Here is a 26,076-nt window from a genome sequence, read left to right on the forward strand (position 1 = left end):
ATCTGCCCAGAGATGAAGCATCTTGGAAAAACACATCACATCTATCTTAAAACCAGCCTTGGACACGTGATGGGAATGCTAACTAAGTGCTTTGAAGAAAGTAGATTTAATTTGGATATTGGAAGATTCTCAAACAGCAAATCATGGTCTTAAGTGGAAAATGAAGTTACTCTTGAATTTGCACTATCCACAGATTTGAGATGGAATGTTGGTTATTAATAATATTGATAAAAGTCTAACAAAAAAATCCAAGCTTAGCTATTTTTCTTTTTTCTTTTTTGTAAATGTTGAACCAGTATCAATACATCATTATTATTAACTCGAATGAATTGCTTCTGTAGCTTTGTCAAAAATCAGTCAGACACGGGCTCTGTATTCTGCTCCACAGATCTAGGTATCTACCCCTTCACCAGTGTCACACTGTCTGGATTACAGTAGCAATACAGTAGGTCTTAATATCAGGTACAATGATCCTCTCTCTCATTCTCTTTTTCCAAGATTTATTTATTATGTATGTATGTGTGTATTATTTTTAGCTACTCTGGGGCCTGTCCTGTCCATATAAATTTAAGAGTAAGTTTACCTGTGTCTACTAAAATTCCTTCTGGGAGTTGGATATGAATTGCATTAAACTTTTAGATTGATTTTGGGAGAACTGACTTTTTCTTTTCATCAGGATAAGTGCACTCCTTAATCCCCATCCCCTATTTTCCCCATCCCCCAACTCACGTCCCCACTGGTAACCATCAGTGTGTTCTCTATAATTAAGAGTCTGTTTCTTGGTGTGTGTGTGTGTCTCTCTCTCTCTTTTAATTTTGCTTGGGAGAACTTTACTGAATCTTCCTTTTTTTATTTATTTTTATTTTTTATTTTTTATTTTTTTTTTGAATTTTCCAATCCATGAACGTGGTATGTGTCTCCATTTATTTAGGTCTTCTTAGATCTTTCATCAGCATTTTGTAATTAGAAGCATACAGATCTTGCCCATGTTTTAAGAGAGGCAGTCCTCCTTTCCCTCAGGAATCTGTAAGAGGCTTCCTCCTCCATGAAGCTTTCCCTGCAGTGCTGAGGGCAAAGAGGGTTAGGAATTCATCCTCAGGCCCCAAGGCCCCTTTCACACAGCTGATTATAACAGCTCCTTGTGAGTCCTCCCACGCTGCCAGCACCTCATCCCTTGTGAATATTGTCCTTCCTCAACTTCAGTTAGATTTTGTCCTTGCTCTGACTGGGCTAATAGTCATCACAACCCAGGTGTGCGGTTGAGGGCCAATGTGCAATCCAGGGAGGGGGCAGACAGCCAGCAGCAAAGCAGAGGGTGCTTCTCAGAGAGCTGGTCCCCCTGGGCTGCATTTGTCATCTGGCACTAAGTTCTTATGGCAACAGCTCTCTGCAACCAAGTTCAAGCATCAGAGAGCTAGTCTCTCTCCAGGGGTTCACATGTGTTAACTCTCGCAGGAGCCTGGTGGGTAAAGGTAGGTGGCCTCCCACAGTGACAGATCCCTGGGCACCCTCTCCAGAGTCCTTCCCAGGAGGCAGGCGTGTAAGAGAAACCATGCAACCCCAGCAATTTTTTGGTAGGCTTGAGATGAAGCACACACAGATTGCCAGGGGCCCGTGCTGGGTGGCGGTGCACCTCTTGAGGCCTGCAGATCTGATGCCTCTGCTCCTTGCCAGGCAGCCTCCCTGTTCTCCGCCAGGAGCCCGGGCTCCCACTGAGCAGCCCTGCTCTATGGCTGCAGCCCCAGGCCTGTGCCGAAGGCTGGGAGAGGTCCAGCTTTGTTCTGACTCCTTAGTTTCAACAGCATCCTATTTCTAAGACTTTCTTTTTTTAAAAAATATTTTATTTATTTATTCATGAGAGACACAGAGAGAGAGAGAGGCAGAGACACAGGCAGAGGGAGAAGCAGGCTCCATGTCAGGAGCCAGATGTGAGACTCGATCCCGGGGCTCCAGGATCACGCCCTAGGCGGAAGGCAGACACTCACCACTGAGCCACCCAGGGATCCCGCGCCCGCCCCCCCCCCCCCCCGGCTTTTTTATTTTAAATACTCACTACCACCAATGTGGAGCTAGAACTCATTACCAAGATCAAGGCCCATACTCTGGCGACTATGCCAGCCAGGAGCCTAAGTCTTTTTTTTTTTTTTTTTTAAGATTTTATTTATTCATGAGAGACACAGAGATTGAGAGGCACAGACACAGGCCAGGGAGAAGCAGGCTCCATGCAGGAAACCCGACATGGGACTTGATCCTGGGTCTCCAAGATCACACCCTGGGCTGAAGGTGGCACTAAACCACTGAGCCATCCAGGCTGCCCCTAAGTCTTAAATAAGGATGTGTGGGTGTTTCTTTGCAGTCCTCCCCTGTGGACCACACCTGATATGTGTAATCGCATTGTGTGTAACTCCCTATATATCACGACCCAGCACTTCATAGTTCACCCACACACACCTCCACTCACTATTGCTGCAACACTCATTTGTTTTCAACCCAGTGCTTCTCCAGACACTTTTCTACGACAAGGCAGTGTGTGAAATGGTAGTTGTTTAACTCATTTCATGGAGATATTGGCTCATTGTATCCAGATTCCAACATCTCATGTATCCAGAGGTATATTCCAGATGGTTGCAAGACCTATAAGCATTGAGAGTAAAAATGTTAAGCCTCTCAGAGAAAAGACAGCATCGTCAGGGTCCTGAGACGCAGGGAGGAACAGAGCACATGTCACAAAGGGAAAGTCAGGCCTGAATTCCCAGCAGTAGTGGAGGGTGCGTAGGGCGCGGGTAACTCGTGAGCAGATAAAGGCAAGACATTTGCAACATACATAACTGGCAAACGATTTGTATCCAGACTAAAAACCTGCATCAGATCACAAGGAAAGACAACCAGCCAGTGGAAAAGGGAGCCAAGGTCATTTCAGGCCGACTTAAGAAGAGCAAGTGACTAATAAACATGGAGGTTTGGCCTGATTAGGAAGCAGAGGTGCTCAGTGGAGCAGCTGGAGGGCTCGGGAGGAGCCCAGGGCACCGCTTGGGGAGGATGGTGATGTTCCGTCTGGACTGGGGAGCTCACCCAGGAGGATACATCAGGCAAAGCTACTTATCACACGTATTTATTAAAAACCAACTGCGTTTGTTTCTAAATCACATCTCCCTGAATTTGATAAGAACCAGGCTACTGCCTTTCCCCCCTTGGATTGGCAAAATTCAGAAAGTCAGGCTCTAAGTGTGGGTGAAGAGGTGGGGAGGCCAATTCTATCAGCCGCGGAGAGGGAGTGTAAGTCACGGCGGTCACCGCAAAGTCGTGCTAAACCACAACGTGCACGTTTGATCCCGTCTCTGGGCATCGCCGCCGGGACCTGGGAGGCCGGCCGCATCCTGACCGGCTCTCCTGCACCATCCGCGGCAGGACACTGCGAAACCAAGCAGCGCTCGCTCCCGCGGGGGCAGAGAGCAGCGCAGACGCACGGGACCGCATGGTTCGAGTTCACGCGGGGGACTGGACACGGCCAGCTGCACGAGGAGACGACAGGTGCACGTGCCCCACGAGCGCTGCTGCAGACGGCTCCCCGCGCTCCGCAGGCTCCTCCCAAAGATCTCCGTCCGCGACCAGGGCTCCAGGGCCTCTGGAGGGCCCTGAGCGCCCCCTGCAGGCGGGACGCAGGAGCGCCCCTCCTGCACCCCAGGACCCGCCCCAGCGCCAGGGCGACAGCGTGGCCTCGGGGGGCCGGCCGGCCGCACCGCAGCCGCAGCCGCAGCCGCGAGGGGCGGGCCTCGCGGGCGGAAGTCTGCACCACCGAGAGGCCACCGGCGCCGGGCGCCTAGAGTGGCCCCGGAAGCGCTCGGGGCGGGGCCTCGGCCGACTTCCGGCCGCGGCGTGCGGGCGGCGGTGCGGGCTTTGTCGGCGGCGGTGGCTTCGCCGCGGGCGTGCCGGTGAGTGGCTGGTGTCGGGCCCGGGCGGGCGGGGGTCGTGGGCGCGGCCCGGCCCGCACCTCCTCCACCTGGAGGCCCCGGCCGCTGCGGGCCCGCCTCCTGGCTCGGCAGCCGGGGAGCGCTCCCGACGGCGCGGGCCGAGGGGTCGGGTTGGAGCCCGTGGCGCGGGCGCAGGGGCAGAGCCAGCCCGATGCCCGCGTGCGGGTGCGGGTGCGGGCGCGGTGCGGGAGCCAGAGGCATGGCTCTTCCTTCAGACCTCGGGCTGCGTCGCCCGGCGCTTTCCGACAGCCCCCCACCCCACCCCCCACCCCCCCGTGCCCTGGCGGGCTGCGTCCGCCGCAGTCGGGCCCCGGGCCTGCGGTCCCCTGGCTGTTGGCTGGAGGCCGGCTTGCAGGCGGGCCGCGGGCTCCTCACCGCCCTGCAGCGCGTCTCTTCCCCGGAGCCCGGGCCCGACGAGCGACGTGTCTTTTTGCCCACCGAGGATCTGAGATGGCTTCAGCTGGTACCTTGCGCCCTGTCCGCAGAGATGGAACCTTTGACCCTGTTAGAGACGTAGCATCCCCACAGTGTGTGATCGCCAGCAGTGACCGCAGTAGCTCCCTTGAGGCAGAGACGGAGGACTTAGGGGCAGCGCCCGCTGTGGTTTTTCACAAGCCTGCACACCCCGCTCCAGCCTCTCCTGCAGTGATGGCGATGGATTCCTGACTCCTGGAAAGGGCTTTGGGGATGATGTGGGCAGAAGCCAGAGCTGAAGGCCCTCATGAGCCAGAGGAAGGGGTGGTCCGGGGAATAGCGGACCCAACAGGGCAGTGCCACGGAAACGGCTCAGGGAGCTGTCAGGCGTCTCCATGCGGCCTCGGTCCGGCAGGTGACACTGGACTTCTCAGGAGAGGAGAAGGCCGTTCAGATCCTTAGAGCCCTGAGAGCAGGAACCAAAGTGCCATGGGGTGGGACAGGGAGGAAGAGAAGCACCCAGCAGCTGGTTTGACTTTAAGCAGGTCACCTCCCTGAACCGGGATAATTGTGAGAACATGAGAAAAAGGGAAACGAGATACCCTGCCTAGTGGCCAACACACACCAGCTTCTCAGTTCCCTTCACACTCGCTGTGGCAGGATCGCAGGTTGAAGACGGAGGCAGGGCGGGCACAGAGGTGCAGATTCTCCCGGAGCTCTGGGTTCTGTCTCACCCAGGTGCCCCTCACTCTAGTTATTCCCAAGCGTGAAGCTCAGAAACCTTCCTGCTGCTTTTCTCGAGGCCGTAAGCCGCAGACAGTGACCAGGACCTACCTGTGCATCCAGAGCTGTATATCCCGTTACCAGTGCACATAAGAAAAAGCTCCTAGTGCCTGCTTTTGGTACTCCCCCCCCACCACTTGCCATCCCAAAGCTCACAGGGTTCCACTCCAGGTTAAGATCGCACTTCATTTCCAGCATCAAGTATCGCCCCAACTTTCTCAGCATCAACTATGTGTTTACACAATTTCATGTTATATTTCATCCAGCAAATTCGGTGTTACAAGAGAAAGGTGTGGGCCATGGTAGCTCAGTATGTTGTGGGATCACAAATGCGGTGTATTTTTATTTCCTTTTGTTCACTTTAGGCTTCTTTAAATGAAAGAGTATCAGTTTAATTTTGCTTGAATTCGCCAAAGAAAAAAAACAAAACAGCTAAGCAGAAACTGATTTTCAGATAAATGTTATTCAAAGCAAGCTGTAACTCTCTAAAGTTAGGAGGAAATTATGAAAACTCGTTAAAAGACACATCATTGTGGGGGTTTTTTTTTAAGATTTTATTTAGGGGACACCTGGGTAGCTCAACGTTTGGGCGCCTGCCTTTGTCCAGGACGTGATCCTGAGTCCTGGGATCGAGTGCCGCATCAGGCTCCCTGCATGGAGCCTGCTTCTCCCTCTGCTTTGTCTCTGCCTCTCTGTGTGTCTCTCATGAATAAATAAATAAAATAGGGATCCCTGGGTGGCGCAGCGGTTTGGCGCCTGCCTTTGGCCCAGGGCGCGATCCTGGAGACCCGGGATCGAATCCCACGTCGGGCTCCCGGTGCATGGAGCCTGCTTCTCCCTCTGCCTATGTCTGCCTCTCAATCTCAATCTCTTTCTCTCTCTCTGTGACTATCATAAATAAATAAAGATTAAAAAATAAATAAATAAATAAAATACTTAAAAATTTTTTTTATTTACTTGACAGAGAAAACATAAGCAGGGGGAGCAGCAGTCAGAGAGAGATGGAGCAGCAGGCTCCCCCTGAGCAAGAAGCCCAATGTGGGGCTCAATCCCAGGACCCTGGGATCGTGACCTGAGCCAAAGGCAAACGCTGCACTGACTGAGCCACCAGGTGCCCCAAAACACAACTTTTAAGCTGTTTTCTTATAGACGCACGCAAACTTGTTTGCAGGGAGTACAACAGTCCTTTTATTATTATTTATTACTATTAAGATTTTATGTATTTATTCATGAGAGACGCAGAGAAAGAGGCAAAGTCACAGGTAGAGGGAGAAGCAGGCTTCCCTCAGGGAGCCTGATGCAGGACTTGATCCCAGGACCCCAGGATCACACCCTGAGCCGAAGGTGGACGCTCACCACTGAGCCACCCAGGTGCCTCTCAACAGCCCTTTAAACATAAAAATCAGAAGATATTATTTCCGAAACAAAACCCAGCATCCCACCCCCTTTTAAATTAAGAAAAATAAGGCTTAAATTATCAGCTTAGTTTTATAATACTTACCCCATAGGATCCTGTAAAAGTGACAGGTGACACTTGGAAAGGGAAAAAAAATCTTCCACAATGGGGAAATGGGCACTGGAGGTAGACCTGGCTTTGAACCTTAGTTCAAATCACTAGTCTAGTGACCTTGGGGAACTGTCTCTCTTAGCCTCTGTTTCGTCTGTAGAGTAAGTAATGGTGTGAACACCCGCCTTAGGAGGTTTAGAGGAGTGCTAGAGACCGTGGGGTCCGTCGCTCAGCACGGTGCCTGCTGGGGTTCGAGGGTCCTTAATAACTAGCACCCCCTTCTCCTCCTCAGCTTCGAAGCAGTGAGGCGCACAGGCCAACTGCTGCCTCACTTCTGGGCAGAAGCTAGGTCAGAGCCTCAAACCAACTCCGGCGCCTGCCCACACAAAGCACGCGTTGCTGCGGCCCCACGGGGGCCTGCCCGCTGAGCCTGCGGGTGTAGACGTGGAGAGTGAGCGCCCCTCTGAGGAGGCTCTGTGCTGTCTGCCTGTGATTTGCCCAGACTTTTCATTCTGCTGTCGCCTTCCATCCCTGGGGAGGAGGAAGGGTCAGGTAAATGGGCAGAGAACATTCCTCAGGGAACATTCCTCCTCGTGACACCAGAGGTGCAGGGATGTTCCTTCCAGTGTCTAACCTGAATAGGGAGTCAGTGACTACAAATGGGGAGGGCGTCCAGAGAACCAGGTAACATCTGTGTGGGTAAACTTGAGGAATGCCAGGATATATTATAAATGGGGGAAAGGTTGCAGATGGATGAGTGTACTGTGATCCCATTTTTGTTTTTGAAAATTGTGTGTATGTAAGTAAATGTATGTGTATAATTGTATTCGTTCAAGCAAAGTGTAAATGAATACATATGAGGAAACAGCTAACTGTTGAATTGGTGGGGATTCTCATTGTCTAAATTTTGTCTATATTGTCTATACTTCTTTATTATTTGAAATATTTTTACATTGGGCATGTTATGTTTGTAATTGCTGAGCATTAGATACAAAAAGTAACACAGGATGCAAAACTGAGTGGTATAGTCCTGATTTCATAAAAATACGAGTGCAGGAAATATACCAGAAGAAAATGTTCACTGATAATCTTAGTGGTGGAGGAAAAGATCATTTTATTTTTGTTTTTTCAGTTTTACTGTTGTCTCTGTTTTCTCAATTGGCATAATTTACCTTATAGCTTGATAAAAATAACTAAGGTAATATTTATAAGCAGGAGAAAGATTTTTTTAAAAAATCAAGTTATTGAGCCTTTAACTCAAAAAAAAAAAAAAAAAAACAAACCCATCCTAGTGAATGCCAGGAGGCAGGTCTTATCTGTTCTGTGTCGCTGCTCCAGGGAGTTGTGTTGGCAGATGAATTAGCAAGCAGATCTTATACGCTCAGAAATGCCTGCAGTACACTTGTGCTCAGTTCCTCGTCCTTACTGCTAGTTACTGGTGTGTGGATTCAGTTTCTTTCTCATCACTGGGAGCATTGGCCTGAGTAATCAGCCTGTTAGCATTACTTAAGCATTATTCAAATTGCTATAACAGAGATTCAAAATAGCGTTTCTGACAAAAAACTTGATTTCTCAGTCTGCTTCGCCTACTAGCTGGCTCTGGCCCTCAAGGCCATATGGGAGCCTGGCTGCTCTGCCTCGTCAGTGTGTCACCATGGGGAGGGAGAGGCGGTGTGGAGATAAGGGCCCTGCACATTGATCCATTACATTCCCATCTCATTGGCTGGATCCCAGTCACAGAGTCACACCTAACTTCAGGGGGCTCTAGGCTAGGTGGCCATGTGCCCACTCAAATGTTAGGTGGAGTTTCTGTCACTCGGAGGGAGCAGAGATGCTGGGCAGTCTTCAGTCAGCCACAGTTTACCCACTGGCCATTCTGCCCCACATCCTGTGGCCCCTGGATGGGATGTGGCTTTCTTCACCAGGTGCCCATCAGTTTCACACAGTCATACTCTAAACTCATACAAGCCCTGGCCTCCCTGATGCTGTCTCCAACACTCACCTAAAGCAGAATGACTGTATGGACACACGCACTCAAGGGGAAGAATCACTGTCCACAGCTGCACTGGTTCCCAGTGGAATTTGCAAAAGTATCCCCACCAGCTGGCTGCTAAAGCAAGGCAGTCACTTGCAGGTATACACCCAGCAGAAACAAGGACCCCCATCTACCAAAAGACAAGTACAGGAATGTTTCAGGCAGCTTTAATCAACACCCCAAACCACAGACAACTTAGTTGTTCGTGAAAAGTAAATCATGACGTATTCATGCAGTGGTGTGCTGTGCATCAGCGAAAAGGATGAGCTGCTGGTGCCTGCAGCATGGGGGACTTTCACAGGTGGGATGCTGAGTTTAAGCAGATATATATTTGGGGGAGTGATGAAAATGTTCTGGAAGTAAATAATCATGATGGTTTTGCAATCTTAGGAATACTTGGAAAAACGCTGGATTGAGCACTTTAGGATGGTGCATTTTATGGTATGTGTTATAATTCAACAAAAAGTAGGTACATTGGGGCCCCTGGGCGACTTAGTCGGTTAAGCCTCTGACTTGGTTTTGGCTCAAGTCCTGATCTCAGGGTTGTGAGATCAACATGGAGTTTGGGAATCTCCTTCTCCTTCCCCCTCTGCTTCTCCTCCTGTGTGTGCAATGCACACTTTTTCTCTCAAATAAATAATCTTTTTAAAAAATGGGTAGGTGATAAATAAAAAGCAGACACAGAAACCTGTGCCTCTAATTGAAATTTTTTTTTAATGAGCAGAATTCATCTATAATAAAAGAGGTGGTTGCCCTTGGAAGAAGACCCTTTTTGGCGACAGAAATGTTCTGTGTTGGCCTGTGATGGTTAAACAGATGTCACAAGTTTATCAAGATATGTGCACTTTATGCCAGTTATGTCTCACATAAAAGTATGTTGAAAGGATGCCCTGCTGGGACCACAGAGCATGTGTTACCCAGTCACTCCCTCTGAAGTGTCCCTAGGAGCCAAGAGCAGCTTCTAACTGACAGCTGGCAAGGACTCAGGGACAGTCCTATGGTTGAAGGGAACTGATTTTTACTGACATCTGAATGAGTTTGGAAACAGGTTTCCAGATGTGACCTTAGCCTGGCTGACACCTTTTGTGACCCTGAACGGGGTCCCAGTCACATTTGGCTGTAAGATGACACATGTGCTGTTTTTTGCTGCTGTGTTTGTGGTGTGTCATCCTGCCAAGAGTGGGCCGTCAGGGGGAGGGGCATGACCTTGTGGGGAGGCAGAGTCCTGCCTGCAGGTGGTTCCCAGTGTGGTGCAGAGCTGGGCCCAGCACTCCAGCAGTTGTTAGGTTAAATAACCCCTGACCAAACAAGCTTTTCCACAGTGACACACCAGTGTGGCTCAAAGTGCCATATAGATAACCAGTACCCTAGTGACCCTGCACCCTCCACCAGTCCTTATCTTCTCCCTAAAGGACAGCAGTGTTTCAGTTCTTCCACCATGGATGGATTGCTTTTGTCTGTTTTTTAACTTGATGTAAACAGAATCATACAACGTAAACTCTTTTGTGCCTAGCTCCTGCTGAGGCACTACATCTGCGAGACTCATCTTTGCTTTTTGTGTGTTGCGGTTCTTCATTGCTATGTGTTACTCCTTGGTAGAAGTACTCTTCAATATGCCCATCCCTCTATTGTTTATTTTGGTGGTTATGAATAGTGCTACTATGAACATTCCAGCTTTAGACTTGTTCAAGAGAGGTTTGGTGCTGTTGAGTGGATGAGAGAGGTGAGTGTTAGTGCCCAGGTGATGTTCACCTTAGATTAGATCAAGGGCAGTGTAACCCGTATAAGGAGGGAGGGCATGGCCTGGCTATGGACAGATAGGTTGGTAGATGGGGTAGGAAGAAAGCGACATTCTCATCTCATTGCTTCTGTCTTCTCATTGAGATAAGCAAGAGCATCCACTGAGAGGAAGGAGGGAGTGTTGGACATTTGAAAAGAGAAGACAAGCAGGGTGGTCATGTAGAAGAATAAGGAAAGTATAGAGATTGCTGGTAGTTCTCAGGGCCCCATTAGTCAAGGGGTTGTAAGTGTAGAGCACAGTTGGCATGGATGCAGAAACAGAATCAGAAGCAAGTGAAATTTACCCCAACTTGGGGTTTTCCAATGCAGGGATGATACAGGAAGGGCTGGAGTTAGTTAGGATGGTTATAATATATAACCAGAAATAAACATAGTACCATAGAACGTGGGATCTAAGCTGGGTAAAAGGGAAGGAGGACAATGAAGAGGTGGCAAGAGCAGTACATTTGTGTTTCTTTGGAAATATGTGTTAATTTTATAATAGAGTCCAAGCCACATCCCTCTCCATCTGCCACCAAGCCACTCTTTCCCTGGATGTGGGTGTTTGAGGTAGAGCCTCAGAGAAGCCTTCTGAAGTGGGTGAGGTAGGTGGCTGAGATGCATACTGGGGTAAAGACTGGACAGAGGAAACGCTCCTCTCTCCACACTCTGGATGTGTTTTATCCCCAACCTGTTCCAGCAGATTCGTGTCTGTTGATGAAGGGAAAAAATGATCTTAATCTCCTTTATTTCAGGTTCTAACCTAGGAACTTGTGACAAGAAGGTGACTCTGGAGCCTGAATTTCTGAGGATGGAAATTTGCCTAAGACCATTTCAGAAACACTCACAATGATGGAGCCCCCTGCCTCTGAGTCTGGGGCATTCCCTGAACCCAGATTAGGGGGACTTTTGGGAAACCCAGAAAGGCAGAATCTGCGGAGCTGCTCCCCTCAGGAGGGCAGTTTCAGGGGAGTGACCGTTACCCATTGGAAAATCCAAGCAGGAGATGCGGCTCGAGCGAGCAGTAAATCAGGAGAAGGCCCCGTTCTGAGCTCAAACCTCCTCCTCCTCCAGAGAGATCTTGTGGAAGGGGAAGCTCACCATTGTGAGACTTGTGGCAAAAGCTTCACATTTAATTCTGATCTAGTTAGACATCAGATTTCTCATGCTGGGGAGAAACATTACAGATGTGAGCAGTGTGGGAAAAGCTTCAGCCAGAGCTCCCATCTTGCTGAGCATCAGAGAGCTCACACTGGAGAAAGACTCTATGTGTGCAACATGTGTGGGAAGGACTTCATTCACTATGCAGACCTCGCTGAGCACCAGAGAGCACATGCAGGAGGAAAGCCATTCCGATGCATGCAGTGTGGGAGAGCCTTCCATCACAGCTCTGACCTGGTTCGGCACCAGCGAGTTCACACTCGAGAGAGGCCTTTTGAATGCAAGGAATGTGGGAAAGGCTTCAGCCAGAGCTCTTTGCTTATTCGCCATCAGAGAATTCACACAGGAGAAAGACCCTATGAGTGTAATGAGTGTGGAAAATCCTTCATTAGGAGCTCAAGCCTTATTCGACATTATCAGATCCACACAGAAGTGAAACAGTATGAATGTAAGGAGTGTGGGAAGGCCTTCCGGCATCGCTCAGACCTCATTGAACATCAGAGGATTCACACTGGAGAGAGGCCCTTTGAATGTAACGAATGTGGGAAAGCCTTTATTCGGAGTTCAAAGCTTATTCAACATCAGAGGATCCATACTGGGGAAAGGCCTTATGTGTGCAATGAGTGTGGGAAGCGCTTCAGCCAAACATCAAACTTTACCCAGCATCAGAGAATTCACACTGGAGAGAAACTCTATGAATGTAATGAATGTGGGAAAGCTTTCTTTCTGAGTTCGTACCTTATTCGACACCAGAAAATCCACACTGGAGAGAGAGTGTATGAATGTAAGGAATGTGGGAAAGCTTTTCTCCAGAAAGCCCATCTCACTGAACATCAGAAAATCCACACTGGGGATCGGCCCTTTGAATGTAAGGACTGTGGAAAAGCTTTCATTCAGAGCTCCAAGCTGCTACTACATCAGATTATTCATACTGGAGAAAAGCCCTATGTGTGTAGTTACTGTGGGAAAGGCTTTATTCAGAGGTCAAACTTTCTTCAACACCAGAAAATCCATACTGAAGAGAAACTCTATGAATGTAGTCAGTATGGGAAAGATTTCACCTCGACCCCAAACTTTAAAAATAATCAAGGTGTTCACCAAGAGGGACTTCCCTTGAGTAAGACTCCCATACATTTGGGTGAGAAGTCTGCAAGTCAGGGGGAGCATACAGATAACATAAAATAATTATTCTCCAACTCAGTGAGATGTGTCAGCGTTTTCCAATATCCTAGACAGGGCTGCTTTCGAAGTGGGCTGTCACTGCTGTACAGCAGCACTGGGCTACTGTCTTCCACAAGGAATGTGTAAAGTCAGGAGAGCCACATGACTGGACAGCGGACTTTGAGCTGGAACAATGCTGGGGGTGGGTGGCTAGGTCTCAAAGAAGGTTTCTACGTGTTATTGCACAATTACAATTCACCCCAGTTAAAAATGCTTTTTAAAGCTGAACTATGTATCTATTCTTAGTACTTAAGAATGTCACATGGTAAATTTTGGCCTATCAAAAAGGCAGGTTGGAGAAAGATGTTTGTTATTTAAAACTACAAATTGGTTCCCCTTGTCCTTAGGATAATTTCCCAGCTCCCAGTCCCGCTCTCAAAGGCATTTTGCTTCCCGGAGTTCCATCTCCCACTGCTTAACCACCTGCCACATGGTTGGCGCTGCAGCAACACTAACTGCTTGACATTCCCACTTACCCAAGTTGCACCTGCCTCCTTCTCTTTGTTTGAATGCCCTCTGCTCCACACTCCACACCTGGTTAACTCCTCATGATGAATCAGGACCCATCTCAGGCATCATGTCAGGCTCAGCCAGCTGCCCTTCCTCTGTGCTTGTGTTGCTAGTGAGCACTTCTGTTCCGGTGCTTACTTTGGTATATAAAGATTAGGTTTTTATCTACTATCTCTTTCATTATTACACTACTAATTTCTTAAGGACCTGGTCATAGCTGATTGGTTTATGTGTCCCTGGTATCCAGTGCAAGGCAATAGAAAGTACACCCCAAGTCTATGTGTAATTGGTACCTCTTTTGCTTTGTCCATTCTGTACTGCTATCATTTAAATTTTTGGATTTTGTTGTTTGGTAACAGTATGATTTACTGGTTTACTGGAAATATCTTCTCTTGCAGCCCTGTAGTCTTCTGCTTGTATGTAACTTAGAAGTTGTAACGAGTAACCCAGTGGAAGACTAGCACACCTCATATTTATGCCTTCACAACTCATCCATGACCATCTACTTGCTTTTGGGGAGTGTTGTCTTCACCTGGTTGCTTATGTATCGTTCTAAGCCACTTAAGGGGCACCCAGTCCCAGTGTGCCGCTCAAGGTTTTCTGTCTCAGCAGTTCTGTGATTGACTTCATCTCTTCTGGTCACTTCCTCTGTTTTCTGGCTCATTTTGTCATTTACCTGAAAATGTATTGATCTGGAAGGACCAGGGCTGAACCGTGAGAAACAGATGGAATCATTGGGTCTGATGGGGAAGACAAAGATCACCTCACAGAGTTAAGTGCTGAAGTAGAGGTTCCACATTGCATAGGAACATAGGTAAGAACAGGACTGATCTGGTATGGAGGATCTGGGCCAGCTTCACAGAAGAGGTGACACTGGAACTGAGAGACAGCTGTGGCAGCTAGAGAAGAGAATGACCTGGGAGAGGAATCTGCAGATACCAGGAGGTGCAACATACACCTTTTTAGATGTAGTTCACTGTAGATAACGATCTACACAAATTTGAGTTGCTGCATCTGATTTTTTTTTCCTCTGAACATGAACCAAAACAACCAGTTTTGAAATGACATGTACCAGTTTTTTTTTTTTTTTTTTTTGCCTGTGAGGGCATGTTTTGCGTTTTTAAATTGCAGCAACACTAGAAGCCTTCAGGGGGTAAGTGATAAACAGGGGCATACAGTACTACATCTGGAAAACTCCTCATTACTAGAGATGCTTCAAATGATACAGAAGAGAGATTACCAGACCATTTTGATCAACGTCAGTGACATCTAGTTTCCATACAGTAAAACACCTATTTGAAGTGTACAGAGTTTTGAGAAACCATTTATCTGTGTAACCACCATTTGGATAAAGAAAAATAACATTCTTATCACCCAATAATATTCCCTTTTGCCCCTTCCCAGTTAATCTCACCCTAGTCCCAAGTACCCTCTTTGGGTCCGTGTAGATTAGAGTTGCTTGTAGGGCCTCACATAAATGGACCCATACAGTATGTAATTCTGTGTGTCTTGGCTTTTGCTTTGGCATGTTTTAAAGACTCAGCCAAGTAGTTATGTGTTTGGATATCTGCTGAGTAGTGTTCTGATGTACAGACAAACCTTTGTTATTCATCCACTGTGTTGATAGAAATTGGTTTCCAGATTTGGCTCTTATGAATAAAACTGCTATGAGAATTTGTGTAAAAATATGTATTTGGACATGCCTCTTTATTTCTCTTGGGTTAATGCCTAGGAATTAAATTTTTGGATTATAAACGTGATTTTAACCTATAATAAATTGCCAAAATATTCTCCATAGTGGTTGTACCATTTTACATGACCTGAGCTGAAAACAGGAGTCAGACACGTAACCAACTGAGCCACTCAGGTGCCCCTGAAAAAGTATTTTCTGGTTTCTTGTGATGTTTTCTTTGACTATTATGTATGTAGAAGTCTGTTTAATTTCCAAATACTTGGGGCAATTTTCAGATATTTTTATTACTGATTTCTAATTTAATTCCATTATATAATAGGACACCATACTCTGTATACTAACATTTTTAAATCCAGGACTTGATTTATGGCCCAGATGGTAGCTTATCTTGATAAATGTTCCCTTTGTGCTACACCGTTGTTTGGGTGTGAGTATTCTATGCATGGCGCTTAGGTCACATTGTCTGATGGTTTTGTTCAGGTTTCCTGTATCTTTCCTGATTTTCTTTCTACTTTTCTATCACAGAGAATGTTGAACTCCTCAATTATAAATGTGGAGTTTAAGGAGCCCCTGGGTGGCTCACTGGTTGAGCCTCTGCCTTTGGCTCAGGGTGTGATTTCACTGTCCAGGATCGAGTGCCACTTTGTGCTCCCTGCACAGAACCTGCTTCTCCCTCTGCCTCTCTCTCTCTGTGTCTTTCATGAATAAATATTTTTTTAAAAATGGAGTTTTTCCTCCTTTAATGTCAACTTTTATGCATTTTGCAGCTCTCGTTTTGGGTACATAAACATTTAGAATTGCTGGTGTTTTAATGACTATCTCTAGGGGTTTTATAAATACATTTTTAAAGATTTTTAAATTACACAGAGGCAAAGACAGGCAGAGGGGGAAGCAGGCTCCATGCAGGGAGCCTGTTGTGGGACTCAATCCCAGGACTCCAGGATCATGATCTGAGCCAAAGGCAGACGCTCAGTCACTGAGCCACCCAGTTGCCCCTCTGGTGTTTTTTAGAAAACCTGAAATCCACTGTGTCTGATATTAATGCATTTGTTTTGGAGTTATGATTAGTGCTTCCAGGATATAATTGTTACTTAACCTATGTATGTCAGTATAATTAAAGTGTATTTCTTGGAGACAGATGCAGTTAGGTCCTTTTTTTTTTTTTTTTTTAAGTTCTTGTTCACGAGAGAGAGAGAGAGAGACAGAGGGAGAAGCAGGCTCCCTGCAGGGAACCCAATGTGGGACTCGACCTCTGGACCCCAGGATCGTGACCAACCAGAGCCAAAGACAGACAACCCCTGAGCCACCCAGGCATCCCTAGTATATTTACTTTTATTTTATTTTTTTTTAATTTTTTATTTACTTATGATAGTCACAGAGAGAGAGAGAGAGAGAGGCAGAGACACAGGCAGAGGGAGAAGCAGGCTCCATGCACCGGGAGCCCGACGTGGGACTCGATCCCGGGTCTCCAGGATCGCGCCCTGGGCCAAAGGCAGGCGCCAAACCGCTGCGCCACCCAGGGATCCCGTATATTTACTTTTAATATTGATATGGTTTATTTTCTTTTATTTAAGATATTTTATTTATTTATTCATGAGAGACACATAGGCAGAGACACAGGCAGTGGGAGAAGCAGTCTCCATGCAGGGAGCCCCACGCGGTACTCGATCCCGGGACTCCAGGTTCACTCCCTGGGCCAAAGGCAGGCGCTAAACCGCTGAGCCACCCAAGATCCCCTTATTTTATTTTTAATTTTTATTTATTCATGGGAGACACAGAGGCAGAGATACAAGCAGAGGGAGAAGCAGGCTCCATGCGGGGAGCCAAATGCAGGACTCGATCCCAGGACCCCAGGAGTCACGCCCTGAGCCGAAGGCAGACACTCAGCCTTAGCCACTGAGCCACCCAGGTATCCCTAAACAATTATCTTTTAATGAAATTTTAACGTTACAGGTTTTTACGTTTACCCACACAATTGCTATTTCTGGTCCAAGTTTACATTTTCCTGCAACCTGAATGATGTGCTTTATCATTTATTTTATTGCTGTTACACCAAGGACAGTTTCTCTCAGATCTGGTCTGCTGAAAATATCTGTATTTTGTCTTCAGTTTCAAAGGATATTTTTCTTGGGTATAAAGTTTTAGGGTAACAGGTTATCTTTCATTACCTTGAAGATATTCCATTGTCTTGTGGCTCACATTATTTCTGATGAAAATTTTGCAATCATCTCTGCTTTTGTTCTCCTGTTCATAATGTCTTTTTCTCTTCTAGGTGCTTCTAAAGTTTTATCAGTGCCTTTCAGCCATTTGGTTGATGTGCCTGATTTATTTTTGTTTTCATACTGATCGGGATTTATTGATTTTGTTTGTTTGTTTTTTGATTTATTGATTTTGGATTTGTTTATTGATTTTTAGATTTATTGTTTTCATCAAATTTGGAGTCTTTTCCATTACAGTTTCTTTTCTCCCTTTTTAAAAAAATAATTAAAAAAAAAAGATTTTATTTACTTTATTTGACACAGAGAGAGACAACACAAGCTGGGGGAACGGGAGAGGGAGAAGCAGGCTCCCTGCCAAGCAGGGAGCCAGATGTGGGGCTCAATCCCAGGACCCTGGAATTATGCCCCGAGCCAAAGGCAGACACTTAGCTGACAGAGCCAAACACATCCCCAAAAGATTTAATTTTTAAGTAATCTCTACCCCCCAATGTGGGGCTAAAACTCACAATCCCAAGATTAAATGTCACTCACTCCTCCAACTGAGCCCACCAGGTACCCCTCCATTACAGTTTCTGAATGGTGGTGGGTGGGGTTGAGTGGTACCAAGGCCAAGTCTTGTCCTGCCCCGGGGTGTGGGGAGCGCCCCAGTGTGTAGCATTGGTGGACATGTGCTTTGGACCGAGTTGCTGGGGCAGTAGCAGGAGAGGGAGGTTGGGCGGAGCATAGTCCCAGGTGAGACAAGAGGGCTCAGGGCTGGGTGTCTGCAGAGCCCAGGGTTATAGGGACATCTAGTCAGGACTTGGGCTAAGAGGTCTCTTCCTGCACCGGACTGCTGGGATCCCAGTTACTCACCACGCCACCGCCCCTCACCAAGTTTGGAATGAGCCAAAGCCACGTACCTGAGCAGTGCCCTCCTGAGTAAGGTGTTCTCATCTGTCAACCAGGCGCATTGGACTTTCTGTGTGGGATCTACACACCCTCCTTGCTCTTCCTGGGCCAGCACTGTCCACCCTAGGTCATCCTTCTCGGGGTCTCCCACTCAGTCTTTAGGAGGGGTTCACATAGTGAACTAGGTCTCCCCAGCTCCTCAATGTTTGACAAGTACCAGGATGGCCACAGTTGTGTTCTAGGCAGAGGAAACAAGAGGCCCCAAGAGCAACAAGATTGGCCCTGGCTATGGTTCAGCATCACCTGGAGAGTTCTAACAGTCCCTGGGGTAGCCCTACTGGAACATAGGCTGATTTAATTAGTTCAGGCATCCTCCACTGTCACATTTCTATTTTTTTTAAGATTTTATTTATTTATTCATGATAGGCATAGAGAGAGAGAGAGGCAGAGGCACAGGCAGAGGGAGAAGCAGGCTCCATGCTGGGAGCCCAACACGGAACTCAATCCTGGGACTCCAGGATCACGCCCTGGGCCGAAGGCAGGTGCTGAACCGCTGAGCCACTCAGGGATCTCCAACACATTTCTATTCTTAAACTTTTTGAGATAATTATACATTTACATCCATGTGTAAGATGTAATACAGAGTTTCTGTGTTCTGTTTACCCCACCTACCCCACTGGCAGCATCTTGAAGACTGCAGTACAACATTACAACCAGGAGAGTGACACTGAGGTCATCAAGATACAGAAGATACGCTTACCAGAAGATCTCTCACTACCCTTTTATATTCACTTCCCTTCACCTTCAATCCCTCCTCAGCTAGCAACCATTAATGTTCTCTGTGCTTCTATAATTTTGTCATATCAAGAATGTTATATAAAATGGAATCATACAGTATTATGGACTCAATCTGTTGAGCCAGGTATCTCCAGCTTCCGAGGGTATAAAATCTGCTGGCAGTAGGTACTAGCATAAACAGACACATAGACCACTGGAAGAGAGTAAAGCTCAGAAATAAACTCTTTTTCATATAGTCAGATGATTTTTACCAAGGGTGCCAAGACCATTCAGTAGGGAAAGGATAGTTTTCAACAAATAGTGCTGAGAAAGCCAGGCACCCATGTTCGAGAGAAGGTTGGGTGCTCACCTAACGCCATATATAAAAACTAACTGAAAGTGAATCAAAGACCTAAGCTTAAGGGCTAAAGCCAGAAAACTCCTAGGAGACAATGTAGGGGAAAAGCTTTACGACATTGGATCTGGTGATGATTTCTTGGATATGACACCAAATGTATAGGCAATGGAAGTAAAAATAGATATGGTGCTTCATCAAAATTAAAAACTGGGGATCCTTGGGTGGCTCAGCGGTTTAGCGCCTGCCTTTGGCCCAGGGCATGATCCTGGAGACCCAGGATCGAGTCCCACGTCGGGCTCCCTGCATGGAGCCTGCTTCTCCCTCTGCCTGTGTCTCTGCCTCTCTCTCTGTCTCATAAATAAATAAATAAATAAATAAATAAATAAATAAATAAATAAATAAAATCTTTAAAAAAAAAAGATGAATACCCAGAATATATAAAGGACTTCTAAAGATGGTAACAGCAAAACTGAATTCAAAAATGAACAAAAGGGGATCCCTGGGTGGCTCAGCGGTTTAGCACCTGCTTTCGGCTCAGGGCATGATTCCGGGGTCCTGGGATCGAGTCCTACGTCGGGCTCCCTGCAGGGAGCCTGCTTCTCCCTCTGCCTGTGTGTCTGCCTCTCTCTATGTCTCTCATGAATAAATAAATAAAATCTTAAAAAGAAAAGACAATGGACAAAGGGCTTCAATAAAGAACTCTCCAAAGAAGATATTTGAATGGTCAATAAGCGCATGAGAAGCTGCTTAGTATCATTAATCACTTGGGAAAAGCATATCAGACTCCCGATGAGATACTACTTCACACCTGCTGGGATGGGTACCGTGAATAATGAGTAGCAAGTGTTGGTGAGGCTGTGGAGAACTGGCGTCCCTTGTGCGCTGTCGGTGGGAACGTGAAGTGGTGCAGCCCCACTGGAAATCAGTGTGACTGGTCCTCAAAAAGTTAAAACTAGAGTCACCATTTGAGCCAGCAATTCCACTTGTGGGTAAATACTGAAAAGAAGTCAAGGCAGGGTTCTGCAGAGATACTTGCACAGCCTTGTGTGTGGCAGCGTTACTCACAAGAGCCAAAAGGCGGAAGCAATCCAAGTGTCCTTCAAGGGATGAATGGAGAAGCAAAATGTAGTTTATCCGTACAATGGAATATTAACCTTAAAAGTCCTGTCACGTGCTTGGACATGTGAGAATCGTGAGGACTTAAGCCCAGTGAACTAGGGAATCCCCAAGTGGCTCAGTGGTTTAGTGCCTGCCTTTGGCCCAGGGCATGATCCTGGAGACCCAGGATCCAGTCCCACATCAGGCTCCCTGCACGGAGCTTGCTTTTGTCTCTGCCTGTCTCTATGTCTATCATGAATAAATAAATAAAATATTTAAAAAAAAAAAAAAAGCCCAGTTAACTAAGCCAGCAGCAGAGACCAATACCACGTGAGCCCACTTACTAGGAGGCATTGAATTATAAAGACCAGAAGTGGAGTGGTGGTGGCCAGGGACCCAGGGGTGGGAAGTGGTTGTTTTATGGGTGCAGGGTTCCTCTTTTGCAAGATCAAGAGTTTGGCGGCTAGGGGTGCCCGGGTGGCTCAGTCGCCCGGGTGTCCAACTCTTGATCCCAGAGTCCTGAGTTCAAGCCCCACGTTTGGTGTGAAACGTACGTTTGGAGCTTGGTGCCCAACGCTGTGAATGTCCCTAGTGCTGGTGCAGTGTGCCGCTGCAGGGGGTTGCGAGGGGGGCCCGGGGGGCCCAGCGCGTGACCCCGGGGTGCCGAGATCGAGTCCCGCGTCGGGCTCCGGGCAGGGAGCCTGCTCCTCCCTCCGCCTGGGTGTCCGCCTCTCTCTGGGTCTCTCATGAATAAATAAATAGTTTTAAAAAATGGTTAGGACAGTGAATTCTGAGTTTTGTGCATTTTACCACAACCCGCAATAAGGAACCGTGAAGGTCTCAGGGCGTCGAGGGCCGGGGGGGGGGGGGGGGGGGGGGGGAAGGGCAGCCAGCGCCCACGGAGCCCCGCCTCCGCACGGGGGGGGGGGCGGGGGGTGCTTCCGGCCGCGGGAGCAGCACTTCCCCTGGAGGCGCCCGGGCCGCCGCGGAGGTCGGGACCGCGAGCCCCCCGCGTGGCGCCCCGCCCTGGCCGCCGACCGCTGCTCGCGCGCCCTCCACGCCCAACGGCAGCCTCCCGGGCCCCGCGGGTCCCCGCCCCCGGGTCCGCGTCCTGACTCGGCCACGCGCCGCCCCGGGCCCGCCCTCAGCGCCCCCGCGCCCCACGGCAGCCTCCGGGTTAGCCCCTTGCTGCGCGCCCGGGAAGCCGCCGCGGCCCGCGTGGGTGCGGGGCCCTCTGCTGCTGCGCCCCGCAGGCCCTCCCCTCCCTACAGCCCGTTGTAAGGAGCTCCCCTTTCTCTGTTTTATTTGGAAGCTGAACAGGGTCATTGACTCTTCCGGGGAGCCCAGAGAGCACAGCTGCAAGTCCCACTCTCCGGACTGGCCCGAAGGTCCTGGGAACGGGATCCAGGCGGGGATGGGGGAGACCCCATAGTCCCCGCCGGCTGAGCCGCGGTGCCTCGGGGCAGGACCCGCAGAGCCCCGGGCAGGTGTTGAGGGGGGAGAGGAGGACCGTTTACAATCTGAGGGAGGCCCGACTGGAGTTGCCCACTTGGGTCCATCCTGACACTCCGCTGCTGCGTGTCCCGCGTGGCTAGGCCTCAGGGGCCTGGGGGCTTGCACTCTCCATCCTCGCGGTGCCTTCAGGGCCGCAGTTGGATAGGGCAGACCAGGGCCGAGTTGTAGCAGCTTGTTTAGACGGAGAAGCCAGAAAGCTGTACGAGGACGAAGGGAGCAGCAGAGCTACCCCAGCAGGAGTTTTAAAGTAAACAGTATTCAAGCACAAACACATACCGCATATCACTCTCAAGTGATGAGTATGCAGGCAGATGAATTTTCCCGAAGAAAGTAGCAATGTAATTTGTGGGTAATCTTGTTATCACTAGGTTCTAAACCAGAAAGGTAGGGAAATTTAAAGCACTGTGAGGGTTAGGAGAAGGGTAAATATATTAATATCTTCATGAATGATGGACTTAAATGTCCCCGTTTCCATGTCTCAGGTGACCACTGAAAGAGAAGAAGAGTGAGATTCCCACACAAGTGGAGGAAAACAAATGAAACGGGGGAGGGCTTCAAGAGAAATATGAAGAAAGAAAAACCAGAAAGTATAAAATAAACTGATTTTACAAATACTGCTACCAATACTGCAAATAAATTGAGATGAAAGTTAATGGACAAAGATTGTTGGATTGTGTTCATTTATTCAAATGATCTTTAAAATTTACTTAAGAGAGAGCAACAGCACACAGTAGGGGGGGACGTTGTGCAGAGGGAGAGGGACAAGCAGACTCCTCACTGAGCAGGGAGCCTGCCTGGTGGCTAGATCCCAGGACCCCAGAATCATGACCTGAGCCAAAGGCAAATGGTTAACTGACTGAGCCACCCAGGCACCCCTGTTGGACTGGATTTAAAACAATAAGAACCACTTATACTGCCTCTAGAGACACACTGAAAATATAAAATTGACACCCATACAGAGGGGTGTGCAAGACAAACCAAAAGAAAGCTGAAGCAGCCACATTAATAACAGGCTGTGGGCAGAGGTATAAAGAAGAACACTAAAAAAAAAAAAAGAAGAAAGAAAGAAAGAAAGAAAGAAAGAAAGAAAGAAAGAAAGAAGAGAAAGAAAGAAAGAAAGAAGAAAGAAGAAAGAAAGAAAGAAAGAAAGAAAGAAAGAAAGAAAAAGAAAAGAAAAGAAAAGAAAAACACTGCTCAATTTAGAGGGGAGAGCTAGACTTTCCTCTACTATAGGAAGAAACTACAGGAAGAGTTCTAAACTCATATGCAATTAATAATTGCTTTAAAATAAAGTAGAAATGACAAAACTAAAATGAGAGAAACTGACAAATGCTTAGTCTGAGTGATGTCTCTCAGGGAGCTATTTCATGGGAATCAGTGAGCTAGAGGGTCTTGAGGACAGAGGGTGCCGGGGCAGAAGAAAGACTAGAGTATCAGAGTATCAGTTGCTAGGAGGAGTACCTGGGAAGAGAAAGTGTGAGACATGTTACTGCTTATTACCCTGATAAGTACCAGTAAACTTTATCTTGATTTAACACTTCATTTTTTTAAAGATTTATTTATTCATAAGAGACACAGAGAGGCAGAGACACAGACAGAGGGAGAAGCAGGCTCCATGCAGGGAGCCCGATGTGGGATTTGATCCGGAGACCCCAGGATCACACCCTGGGCCAAAGGCAGGTGTTCAGCCGCTGAGCCACCCAGGGATCCTGATTTAACACTTCAAAGTATTATTATTTTTTTAACACTTCAAATTAGAATAAGGGTTTGAACAAGGTCTACATGTTGCATTTAGTGGAAATGTATCTTAAGTCTGTTAATCCATAACAAAACTAAAGGAACTCTGTTCCTTCTTTTTAAAAAATCCCTTCCCATTTATTTTTTGGGGGAATAAGTCATTTACCCCATAGAAGATTTGAATAACTACATCCCTACTATATCTTTTAATATGTTCCTCTTTCCCCTGTATTTTGTATATGCTGGTAGTTACATTCAGAAGCTTGATTAGATCAGTTTGTTTCTCATCAGGAAAGCTCTGTAGGTTGCATTGTGCAAGATTCTATGGCTTCATACCAGGAGGCACTTAATACCCTCCTGGCAGAGTTAGGGTCACTCATGGGTTCAGAGGGTCAGCTGAATCTTCCATTATTTTCATCAGTCTTCCACCTATAGGCTTTTACTGCCATTATGACATTGCCAACTCTTTCTTCTGCATTTACTAGATGGAATTCTACACATAACTTTCCTTCACCAATTTGTCCTGAAATGCAGTTCATAGGGGAGAGTCAGGATGTGATTCTTCAACCAGCAATTTTTTCAACAGTGGATGACTGTAGTAGCAACTTTCAAATGGCTAATGGAATGGATTTTTATAATATTTTAAACTTATGCATTTTATATATTTGATATGTTTCTGTTCAGTACAGACATTATTCTTTTTGATGATGAAATTGTTGGCTTTTTGGCCATTCGGGGCCCTTCACTTTTGTCACCTTGTCCCTCTGGCAAAGGTCTCTTTCTGGAAGCAAACTTGCTTTCTGGCACAAGATGTCCTAAACACATTTTGTGTTATTTCCTTCCCCAAATCTCAAAGGAGCCCTAGTTCCTTTTAAAGGGAAATGCTGAACTCCTCCAAGAGTGTTTGTGTTTACTGCTGGGAGGGACCTAGGAACACTGCCCACCCAGGACCAGAACGTTTAAACCAAAGTTTCACGGTGGGGGGTGCGGCCAAAGCATACAGAACCCCAAATACCGCTGCATGAGGCAGGCCAGGGCTTCTGCCCACTTCCCCGGGGTGGCTCACCCTCAGTGTGCACTGCCCTTGATGACTAAAAGCTCCATTTTAAACCCATGATCTGTCTCCACCACGCCCGGGTCCAGTCCCAGTTCCCCCTGCCCTGACCATCCCCTTCCACGGGAGCTGTGAAAATAATAGGAAACCTGGTTCAGAAGACACCGGGGAGGGATCCCTGGGTGGCGCAGCGGTTTGGCGCCTGCCTTCGGCCCAGGGCGTGATCCTGGAGTCCCGGGATCGAGTCCCACGTCGGGCTCCCTGCATGGCGCCTGCTTTTCCCTCTGCCTGTGTCTCTGCCTCTCTCTCTCTCTCTCTGTGACTATCATAAATAAATAAAAATTAAAAAAAAATAAAAAAAAAGAAGACACCTGGAGGAGCGGGGGGGTGGGGGGGGTAGGCGGGGGAAGCTGGGAAGCCAGTAGGGGGACCTCTTGCAGCCCCTGCATCCCTGTCCTCTCAGAGCCAGCTGGGGCCTCGCCAGTAGTCACTGCAGCCCTCCAGGTCCCCTGGGGAAGGACGGTTTCCTCCCTCCCGGCCTACAGCCCAGCCAATGAGAAGCCGCTAAGCATCCAGCTCCGCTCAGGCCAAGGGACGCTCTCTTTACAGCCGACCCTCCCAGCTCCCCCTGCCCCGAGCCTGGAGCCTGAGCGTGTAGAGCTCCTTTGTTCCAGGGCTCACCTGCCTCCTGCCCTAGCTGACTTGCCTGGGGGCTGCAATTCCCTGCTGTTCCTGAACAAACCCATTTCTGCTGGTCAAATAACTGGCCCTTTCATTTTTAAGGTTAACAGCCATCAGGACTGGCTGCTTGGACCCCTGGTCCGTAGGCCACCGTTGGGGAGCACCCTCCCTCCAGAAGGGCACCAGCCACTCTAGCCATGGCCACCTCCTGTTTGGGCCTCTCTGACGCCGGCTGGCAATGTGCAGCCAAAGACCCAGAATTTTTAAAAACCTTCCCTCTGTGGTGGGGGTGAAGTCCCTGCCCTAGGGCCAGGAGTGAGGGCATGAGAGCAGCAGGGCCTACCCCGCCCCCCCAGCTGCTGGTCCTCCCTAGGTATGGCTGTGGGTGAATACAAACCACAACCATGGGACATCATCCGGGCCAGCCTAGGCACATTGGGACTGATAGCTGAATGCAATGTGCAGCCCTGCCAGAGGTGGAGCCACAAAGGACACTGTTGGGACAGCTGACAGCAGGTGCATGTGACCTGTGGCCTGGCCAATACTGTCTTCTCTGTACCACACTTCTGGATTTGGATCATTGTACCAGGGTAGTAGGAGAACATGCTCGAGCTCAGTAACACTAAAGGATGTTAAGTCCTTTAAGCAAAGGGGCCCGGGGTCTTGAACCTAATC

The 26,076-nt window shown here is 48.0% G+C and overlaps 2 protein-coding genes and 1 long non-coding RNA gene across 5 annotated transcripts; 2 read left to right on the forward strand and 1 right to left on the reverse strand.

Moving 5' to 3' along the window:
• Positions 1 to 3,290: 3,290 nt before the first annotated feature.
• LOC119876908 (translation initiation factor IF-2-like) lies at positions 3,291 to 4,172 on the reverse strand. The gene has a single exon (XM_038555068.1). It carries the CDS (start codon positions 4,170 to 4,172, stop codon positions 3,291 to 3,293), a length of 882 nt encoding a protein of 293 aa, XP_038410996.1.
• ZNF623 (zinc finger protein 623) lies at positions 3,854 to 15,069 on the forward strand. 2 transcript variants are annotated; one of them, XM_038555758.1, is made up of 3 exons: positions 3,874 to 3,932; positions 9,101 to 9,151; positions 11,245 to 15,069. In XM_038555758.1, exon 3 carries the CDS (start codon positions 11,339 to 11,341, stop codon positions 12,833 to 12,835), a length of 1,497 nt encoding a protein of 498 aa, XP_038411686.1. In that variant the 5' UTR covers positions 3,874 to 3,932; positions 9,101 to 9,151; positions 11,245 to 11,338; the 3' UTR covers positions 12,836 to 15,069. The 2 variants fall into 2 exon arrangements, with proteins under 2 accessions (XP_038411685.1, XP_038411686.1); XM_038555757.1 differs by lacking the exon at positions 9,101 to 9,151 and having other exon boundaries at positions 3,854 to 3,932.
• A 6,484-nt stretch (positions 15,070 to 21,553) lies between these two features.
• LOC119864570 lies at positions 21,554 to 22,590 on the forward strand. Of its 2 annotated transcripts, none has more exons than XR_005368346.1 (2): positions 21,554 to 21,691; positions 22,412 to 22,590. It is a non-coding gene; the product is annotated as an uncharacterized LOC119864570 (long non-coding RNA). The 2 variants fall into 2 exon arrangements; XR_005368347.1 differs by having other exon boundaries at positions 21,675 to 21,802.
• Positions 22,591 to 26,076: the final 3,486 nt, after the last annotated feature.

This window comes from Canis lupus, chromosome 13, assembly GCF_011100685.1.
Source record: "Canis lupus familiaris isolate Mischka breed German Shepherd chromosome 13, alternate assembly UU_Cfam_GSD_1.0, whole genome shotgun sequence".
NCBI lineage: Eukaryota > Metazoa > Chordata > Mammalia > Carnivora > Canidae > Canis > Canis lupus.

What these genes read in the sequence shown, in the direction of transcription:
- LOC119876908 (XM_038555068.1), bottom strand. Translation starts at nt 4,172, where the DNA reads ATGCCTCTGGCTCCCGCACCGCGCCCGCACCCGCACCCGCACGCGGGC.
- ZNF623 (XM_038555757.1), top strand. Translation starts at nt 11,339, where the DNA reads ATGATGGAGCCCCCTGCCTCTGAGTCTGGGGCATTCCCTGAACCCAGA.